This window comes from Mercenaria mercenaria, unplaced genomic scaffold, assembly GCF_021730395.1.
Source record: "Mercenaria mercenaria strain notata unplaced genomic scaffold, MADL_Memer_1 contig_3600, whole genome shotgun sequence".
Lineage (NCBI taxonomy): Eukaryota > Metazoa > Mollusca > Bivalvia > Venerida > Veneridae > Mercenaria > Mercenaria mercenaria.
The window spans coordinates 49,613-59,229 of record NW_026461756.1 but is presented as its reverse complement, the minus strand read 5'-3'; the positions used below and the strand labels follow the sequence as shown (position 1 = coordinate 59,229).

The 9,617-nt window shown below is 34.1% G+C and overlaps 1 protein-coding gene across 1 annotated transcript; it reads right to left on the bottom strand.

The window, feature by feature from the left end:
* Nucleotides 1–205: 205 nt before the first annotated feature.
* Nucleotides 206–1,264, bottom strand: LOC128553222 (uncharacterized). The gene has a single exon (XM_053534344.1). The coding sequence runs from the start codon at nt 1,262–1,264 to the stop codon at nt 206–208; it is 1,059 nt and encodes a 352-aa protein (XP_053390319.1).
* Nucleotides 1,265–9,617: the final 8,353 nt, after the last annotated feature.

Here is a 9,617-nt window from a genome sequence, read left to right as displayed (position 1 = left end):
CGCGCCTATTTTGGTATTTCCGATAAGAATGAAAACACTTATATCCATTTAAATCCACTTTAGATGTTTTTCCCGTCCATGTTTCACTCAAGAATATAAGGTCGTAATTTCCAATGAAATCAGTAAAATCAGTGCATGATCGCTTTTGCTGTGACAGCCCCTCGATATTCCATGATAAGCACTTAAGGTCACTCCATCCGCCGTCCTACTTCACGCTACCATCCTCGCTCTCCCTGTGCAAACGACCGTCAATATAAAGTTTATCCACCTTTATATATGCCTCCTTTCCCTGTTTCCTGGCTTCCAACATGATAGGAATTAACCGCCGTCTACTGGACATGACTTCCTGGGGAAATTGCTGACTTATGCCATAAGGCCTTTCCAGTTTATTAGCACTAAGTCGTACCTTCTCTCTCTCAGGATAGTATACAAATTTCGCCACGATCGGACGTGTTTTGGCGTTATCAAATTTCCCAATTCTATGAGCACGGTGCAACTTAATGCTTGATTTTGCGTTTTCTATTTCAAGTTTATTTTCGATTAAATCAAGCACTTTCTCCACACAATCTGAATCGCTTTCGCCTTTCACTTCCGGTATTCCAAAGAAGAGCAGGTTATCCCGCATATTTCGACATTTTAGGTCCGTAATATCCGCTTTCATAGATCGCTCCTGCTCTGTTTGTTGGTGCTCTAGGACTTTTAGTTTTGACAGCAAAGAATCGATTTCTTTTTGTTTCTTTTCTATATCTGCCATACTTGACGAATCATACTCCCGGCTACGCTCCAGATCGTTTATTTTCGTCTCCATAGAATTGACCTTCTGATCTACCTTATCAAGACGACCCCTTATTTTGTCAACGGTATTTTTGATAGAGTCTAACTGAGACAACTTTTTGTCTATACTGTCAAGCCTTTGTATCATTGATGAAAACTGGTCAGTAGACACTCCATTCATATTGCCCGAAGAAATAGGCCACGGCTGCATAGGTTGTATTGACTGCATGTTTTGCATATTTGGTGATCCATTATTCAAAGCTTGCATATATGAAAACGACTGCGGAGAAACAAAATTCAAACTTGCCTGTGGAGTTGAAAATGTAGAATTGTTTGTTTGATAATGTCCGTTTGGCGACTGATACACCACGGAAGCGCCAGGTCCACAGGTCACACTGGGTGATTGCATTCCGCTCGCCATTGCTGTCCGTTTTACTCCACTTTCTTTGTCCTGTGGTGAGCCTTTACTTTTTTTACTTTTTTTTCCCATATTGAAAACACTGTCACAAAATGAAAATGCATACTCCACGATACGTTATAAACAACATAAGATTATCAATGTTACACTCTCCAATAATCTGTATATACGATGTATTTATTAATTTTTCATTTTTTTTTTCCACTACGGTTTTCAAAAGTCCGCCATATCTTCACGCATGCGCAACAATTCATTCGATTATCGTGGAGGACACCTCTTCACATGCTAGCTCAAAATTTTTGAATTTCGATATTTCTGCTGGCTCTAATTTAAATTCTGCTCGAAATTCGATGATTTCTTTTGATTTTAATTTCAATTTTCGAGTTTGTGCGAAATTCAATGTAAGCGAAATTCAACGTCATCCTTTCGAAAATTTGAATTTTGATCTTCTGCTTCTAACTTGCTTCTAACTTGCCCAACATATGCCGCCTCAAATTTCAATGTTTTAAAGCTTTTAAGTTTTTTCCTTCTTACACGCTCGAAATTTAATTCAAGCTCTAAAACAGTTCCTTAAGATTTCCATTTTCGACAGACTCGATGTTCAATGCTGGCTCGAATAAAACACTGAACATTTCAGTTTCGGGCTTCGAGCAAGATCCAAATTCGATGCAAACTCGAAATTCTTCTTTTTGAAATTTTGAATTTCGATCCTCTGTTTAAAATTGACTATTGGCTGTAAACAAAATCATATTATGGAGCGTCTACTAATTTATAATTCCGTACATATGTGCAGTTTAGCTGGTGAGAAGAAATCAGTCTTTACCGTTAAGGAGCTTAGATTCCGTAAGAATTGACGGAAATATACGAGAATGTTCGAGTCTTTCCGATAACGAAAACAACCTATAGTCATTTTCAAAATGCTTAAAAAAGACCATTTTCTTCTTGACCTGGAAAACTGAAGTTAGTCTGAAACAACAGCTAAATGAATATAGATTACTAAGTCGTTTGCAATGGTCTTGAAGGGCAAATAAGAATCTATTTTTTCCTTGTTAAGCAGAAGAAATTTCAGCAAATTATCCATATTTTACTATTAGGTGTGTGTGTGGAGGGGGGGGGGGGGGGGGAGGGCATGTCTACCATGCACCTCCCCCCCCCCCCCCCCACCACACACACACACCGACTTTTTTTCATAGGTACCAATTTGTTCGGCAGGATCAATTCTTTCAAAATAAATACTTATTTGAAGGAGGAATCTGTTTGTAACATACTTTAAACATGTTACGTTACCATGCCAGTAATCTTGTTTTATTGTATCATTATTTTCTCAGAAAATAGTAGAGGAATATTTAGTTATCAAGTTATACTCTTACAAAATAGTATAGTTCCATACTTCTCAAGCGATGAGATTTTTTCCGTAACGGCGCTTTAAAATACGTTACCACTGTATTTTGCTGTATTTAGAAATATGTAGGAAGAAATTTGAAACATTGTTATCAATATTATGATATCATTGATTTGTTAAAACTTTAAAGAATTAATTCTAACATTCTTTCGTTACTTTTGTCAACCAAGAAATCATCTGAAACAGTCATTACAAATTCAATGTTCCTTTTTCATTTTAAATTAATGTATCTATCAGTTTAATTATACTAATATCAGTTTCTTAATTATGTTGTTCTTTTATTTGATGATTTCAATATTGTTGTCAATAATTACATTTTATATTGATTATGTATTTTTATGTATATATTCTGTATATATTAATTATGTATACATCCCTGCTAACATCCATACACTGATAATAGGGTACAATTTGAGGCTGCCTTTCATGGAAAATGTTTTTTTTTTAATGGAATATTTATCTTTGTTTTGTGTGATTGTGAAGTGTATCTATACAATCATTTACGTGAGAAATAAAGCATTTTGTTTTTGAATTTCAGAAACACATGCATTGTATTGAGATATTTATGGGCTTATTAATAAAATTTTCACTGTTGAAAAGCAACACTGAACAAAAATTTTAAAAAAAATGAAATATTCAGGTACTTAAGTAATCTTTAGATTTAAACTTACGAAATTGCAAAAAGCCGTCAAGAATGTGAACAATATTAAGTGTTTAAAAACCAAAATTGTTAAGAAAACAAATACTTAATGCTATTCAAAACTTCTAGGAAGATACTGTGCCTTCTGAACGACATTTCAGAGTTGCTGAAAACATATTGCAATCGACTTTAAGATAATCTTTAAGAAGCAAAGAATGGAACCAAGCAAATAAATAACAAACTCAGTTGGATCAAGTCTCTTTATGAGAGGTAATGAAGTGTGAAACACACCTTACGCCCCCTAGCACTGGCTTAAGAGGAATTCTGTTTCAGTAAGCATGATCCAAAAGGACCAGAAAAAAATCTAACAACACTGAAACCGAGTACAAGTAGACTTTTTACAACCATCACATGGTACTTAAAGACTTTCTTGTGATAGTAAATTTTTTTTTAAGATGATCCTTTGGAAGCATATCAACTCAACCAAGCAAAATAATAGCTGACTAAATTTGATTGTGTCTGTTCATTAGATGTAGTGAAATGTGAAACTGTCCTCACGCCCACAGCACTAGCTTATACAGTGTTCTGTTCTAGTGAAATTGAATGGATTAGTTAAAATCTGAATCTAAAATCAGATGAAATGTCTGAATATGAACAGCACACAATTTGAGGCAGCAGTGTTACAAGAATCACATTCTGCACGTCTTGAATAAGATGTGACATACGATATTTTCACTTTAAAATAATGTTACCTACTATAGTATAGCTCCCTTGTTGGTTAGCTGTTATGAATAATGTGTTGCTTTATAACATATTATTTATAAAATGGAAAGCAACTGACAAAATAAGATCATAGGCTCTCCAAAAACCACTTTATTTTTTATGAATGACATTTGATTACACTTTGATTTCGAAGCAATTTGTATCATGCTCTCGAGTTTCTTGCTACAGTTTGAAATTTTGACAAAGACAGGTCATGCTTTCGTCATAACCTTTGGTACGTAATTTAATTGATAATCAAACTTTATTTGTTATGATTGATGCATAGTTTCTCTTAGTGTTTCTCTTAATGTTCCGGTATATCCAGGAATGTTCCACCACATAATACAATTTAGTCCTTGTCTGTACATTTTAAAATATCAAAAACTATTTTGTACATTCTGTCATTCTTGTAAATGTTTCAAAATGACTACAATAGCCTTCTTTATTTCATATCTGTCAAGCTTTATATATTTCTTATATCTTGATTTGGTATCACTAAAAGATAACAGTTTTGTCAACCTGGTAAACGTTTTAAATCTAAAGTTCTTACTTTAAATACCTCCACATTTTCTTTTGTTTGTCAGTTTTGGTTTAGCAAGGCTTTGCAACAGAAATTCAGTAATGTAATGTTGAGCAGTTAACCTAACAAATGTCCCTGGATTCTGTACCGGAACTATTCAGTTCTCTACAGGCAAATGCTAAGTTCTCCGTATTATACAGGTGTAAGTCTATTGACTTCAGACACAATGTCTTTATTGAATCGTCATGGAGAGCAAATGCCTCATCCAGATATCTGACTCAAGACCCTATGATTCGTCCTATCGAGCTAGAGTTGGTTTTGTATATGTTTTTATAATGGTACTATTTCTAAAGTTCAAAATATACTTTTTATAAAACTTGATTTTTACTCACAGGAAGACTGCACATATCAGCTGTATGATCATAATATTATGAATGCACAGATTGATATTATTGTGTGTTTTATTGAAATTCCATCTAAAATTTTAGTTGGATGGTGCAATATATATTTTAGGCAATTTCTAAAATAACAGAAGAAAACCTTCTTAAAACTTACCGCTAACAGTTTAAATAAATAAGTATGTGACAATTTTGGCTTCAATTTCCTCTTAAATTTAGGGTGGGCCGGTGGTCTAGTGGTATACGCTTGACTGTCAATCCAGAGGTCCGGGGTTCGAATCCCGGTCCAGACACTGTATATTTCTGAGATGCTCTTGAGTGTCTCCTACCTAACTAGAGGCCTGTACTGGTTCTTCCCATGAAAGACGGCTTCACCGTGCTATACACCGGACACGTTAAAGAACCAGACTGTCTATTCGAAAAGAGCTAGGTTAAGTTAGCCGGACACGTCTGTATCTGAAAAGTTCTCTCTGTCTGTTCTGGGGGCTTTATCTCACTCTGTCCCTCTGGTCAGATCGCTCTGTGTCTGTACTAGTAGAGGATGATTTCGCGCCCTGTGTGGCTGCAGTATATGTAAAGCGCCTTTGGACGTGCTTATCATGAAAAGGGCGCTATAAAAATCTGGTATAATAATAATAATTAAATATCTTTTAAAAAGGCAGTGGTAGTGGTAACGTATTTTAAAGTGTGTTACGGAAAAAAACTCACATTGTCTCACAAAGAAAGAAGCATATTGTATTATTATAGTACAAAATAAGTAATATTAATTATGTTTCTGGAATATTTTCTAAATAATTGATGCAATACATCAAGGTTGTTGAAATGGTATCGTAACATGTGTAATGTATTTTTATTCCTCCTTCAAAAAAGTGTTAACTCTATGTCTACGAACTATGTCTACTATGTCTACTATGTCTAGATCACATAAAAATTATTTCATTGATAACAATTAATTATATCATTTTATTCAGTTTTAGTCGTCTCAGAATTTTATTCGTTGTTTACGACACTGGTTCATTTTATGCAAATTAGCTGAGCACATCCACTTTTGAGTAAAAAAAATACCATAAGAGTAACAAAATAATATATTAAAAAACACCGAGAGACTTTAAGACCAGATCAAAGCTGATTGATACATTTAAATTGATTCAATACTTAGAATATGCTATTTTTTAACAAAATTTTGTTATTTTGTAACATTCTCATTAATATTCATGAATATGTTAATTTGTTAATTAACATAAACATGCTGCTATTTTAAAGCTAATGTCTTAGTTTCATTTTGACACCATTTGTATTGTTTTATTACCAAAACTGACCAAGATATGACTGATTATCATATATATGGTTGTCCTTTTCAAAGAATGAACGGTTGCCATAAAAAACAGTGAAATCATATATAGTTTAAAAGAGTTCTTTCACGGGATTTTTTTTTTATTTTGAAAGAGTTGATTCTGTCGAACAATTTGGTACCTATGAAAAAAAGTCGGGGGCGGGGACGGGGGGGGGGGGGGGGGGGTGTGGGAGACCTTATTGGCCCTCGTACTATATATGTATCTAATTGTAGATAGACAGATATAAAGTATACGCAAAAACATTTTCTTTTGAATTCATTTTAAAAATAAAATATTCATAAGAAAGACAATGCATTGAATGTTATGACATCGTTTGCAAAGCTAAAATACCTATAATACTTTTTCCATAAATTTAAATAAAGTAAAGGGCTCTTTCTTATTTTCCCATATGCGGACTCATGCGGGGTGGGGGGCCTGGAGTGTCATTCTGGAGAGCTGATGAGCTCTGAAAAGTAAAGGGGAGAAGTATAGTGATAGAAGGTGTGTAGGCCACTTCCAACAACCTTGCTGTTGGATTAACTCTTTAGCGACGTGGTTAGAGTGTCCGCCTACGGACCGCGAGGTCCGGGGTTCGAGTCCCAGTGGGGACCTTGGTATTTTCTCTCCCAGGGTTTACTTTAATACTTTAACATATTGTTCTGATGATACTTTTCAAATCACCTAGCTATTATCATACATGCTTATTTTTTTTTTTTTTTTTTTTTTTTTAGACAAATGTTAGCTATTAAATTTTATAATATTGATGAATGTACATGTATGCAAAATGAATTTCATTGATTTATACTTTTAGTGAAAACCCTAATCATTTCAAAATAAATTTCTGTTTAATTTTGTGCTACTGTTATTGCTGTAGGATTGTGTAATTACATTTATATATAAGGCCATACATGTATATTGAAAATAATTTGTATGTATACTATGTGCTCTTAATACGTCACCTTCTTAAAATGAAGTTATTATCATTATCATTATTATTATTACTATTACTAGTATTATTTTCATTATCATTATTATTGTTGTTGTTATTGTTGGCGGTGGTGGTGGTCCTTGGTCCAATCGGATGGAATAAAACCAGTAGACAGGGACGTTTAGAAGATAAGACAGAATATATCAACACTATCTTCCCTTAAATTGTAGTAAGAAGATATACAGGAAAACAAAAGAGGAATAAAGATAAAGTTGGAGCCACCATAGGTTCTCAGAACTCGATTCGTGCATATCGGCTCTATTCCTAACTAAGGGGAAGCAATACTTATCAATCAAAGATGTAGCATTCTAAAGAAGTATCTCCCGTACATGTAATATATGCTAGTTCACAAATTGATGTAAAATTATTTTAAAAAGTTAAGACAGTCGCCTATTAAGATCATGTTATCATGTTTATATGTACTAGTTTTTATCTTTATCAATACAGGTGTTTGTTTTATCCTGTTATGACATTGTTTTTTGTGTGGAAAAATAGCTCATAGAAAATGTTTATTGTTAATTAAATAAAGTTTCTGTCTTGTATCTTGTACGTTTCATTCAAATTCCGTCTATAGTGAAGTAGAAATAGTACAGACAAATTTCATTCAAAAATTACCTTTAAATTTGAAAACATGACTTCGTAAGTTATAATCCAAACTAGACCTGGCGACGATATACACAATATACAAGACTTCATACCAATTACCACTGTGAAGTTTTATCAAAGTCCGATAAGAATTTTTTTTCAGAATAAGCAATGTAAATGCAGAAAGGCAGGCAGACAGACAGACAGACAGACAGACAGACGACAAAGGCAAACACAATTTATGTCTTCCAGGATGTTGGGAGACATGATTATGAACTTCGCCTGTCTACCTAGAAAATTTGTATAATTGGTTTATGTTGTTGGTTAAAGGCACTGACCTCCAGATTTTGGCTAAAATATTATTTCTTTTAAATTGAAGTTTGGTCATATTATGAACATTGAATATGTGTTTTTATTCCTTAACTATCTTAGAAATGCCGAATAAAGAAAAAAAAAGATGTCCGAGTCGGGAATCGAACCTGGTCCGCCACGGCAATAAAAACTTTCCCGCGGTCTTTACAAATTCACCGATTTAAGTTTCCCGGTTGTATAATTTACCGCTTAATTTCCAAGGCGTTGTCTCACTTTGTTTGTTCGTTTCATCCGTTAACATAGTATATATGTGATTTTGTAATCTGTATATGTGAACCATGTACACATTCATACTTATACTTCCATTGATTTAGCACAACATGGAGAGCGCCGATCTACGGATCGTCGGGTCGTAATTTCGATCCTCGGGTGGGCCGTATGTTCTCCGAGACGATTTGCTAAAAAAAAGACTGTGTCTGAAATCATTCGTCCTCCACCTCTGATTCATATGGGGGAATTTGGCAGTACCTTGCTGAGAGTACAGAATCCAGGAACACTGGTTATGTTAACAGCCCGCCGTTACATAACTTAAATACTGTTGAAAAAAAAACGCTCTTTAATTATTAATAGTATAAGAATATAATTAAAAGTCTACACACAATGTACTTATAGACGTATACACACGATACACATGCCCGTAAAATGCATAGGCAAAGTATAAAATACAACGTACACCACATTTTGTTAAGTTTGAGTACATGCATGCATTTTCTTCCTTTCCTTTGCTTGAAAATCGCCATGGTTATGATCCTCTACATTAGTTTAATACAGAGATATGGAAATGCACTTTAATATTCTGTTTATCCTATGTTTGACGTCGTGGAAGCGAAATATAGCCACTACATAAATTGTGTATTGCTCTAGTTAGTTGCGATCGAATAATTCGAAGGTGGTCTACTTTATCATCTGTTCGAGTTTATCATTAGTACCAGTAGGCATTATTAAACAGAAGTACTTGAGTAAATATTATGTTTGATGCAATGTAAAAGGTTTGAGGTACTTGGTAACGATAGATCAATTACAGTCTCTTTTTTTCCTATAATTATATGTAACAGACGTAATTTCCAGTAGGAAAATCTATGTTTTACTGTGTACTGATCGATCGTCTTTGTAAGCATTGGAGGTGTTGGTCAAAGAAGAAATTTTGAATAATTCAGCATGAAAAGCTGAAATGGGATGGAAAGAGTATTATTTTGCTTCTGTCAACAATAAATTCATTAAAGTCGTTGAATAAATTCAAAATGAAAAGACATTCATGTACTGTGGTCTGTCTCTGAAATGTCTCTTCAGAAATATCTAATTCTCTGCCATTTTACTCTCGGGCTGTTCCATTCAAATTCTCAGACATAAGGTTCATTGAGCTGTGTAAGGAAAATGTCACCTGAACACCCTCAACTTTATTCACATACTTGGTTTGCTGTTTG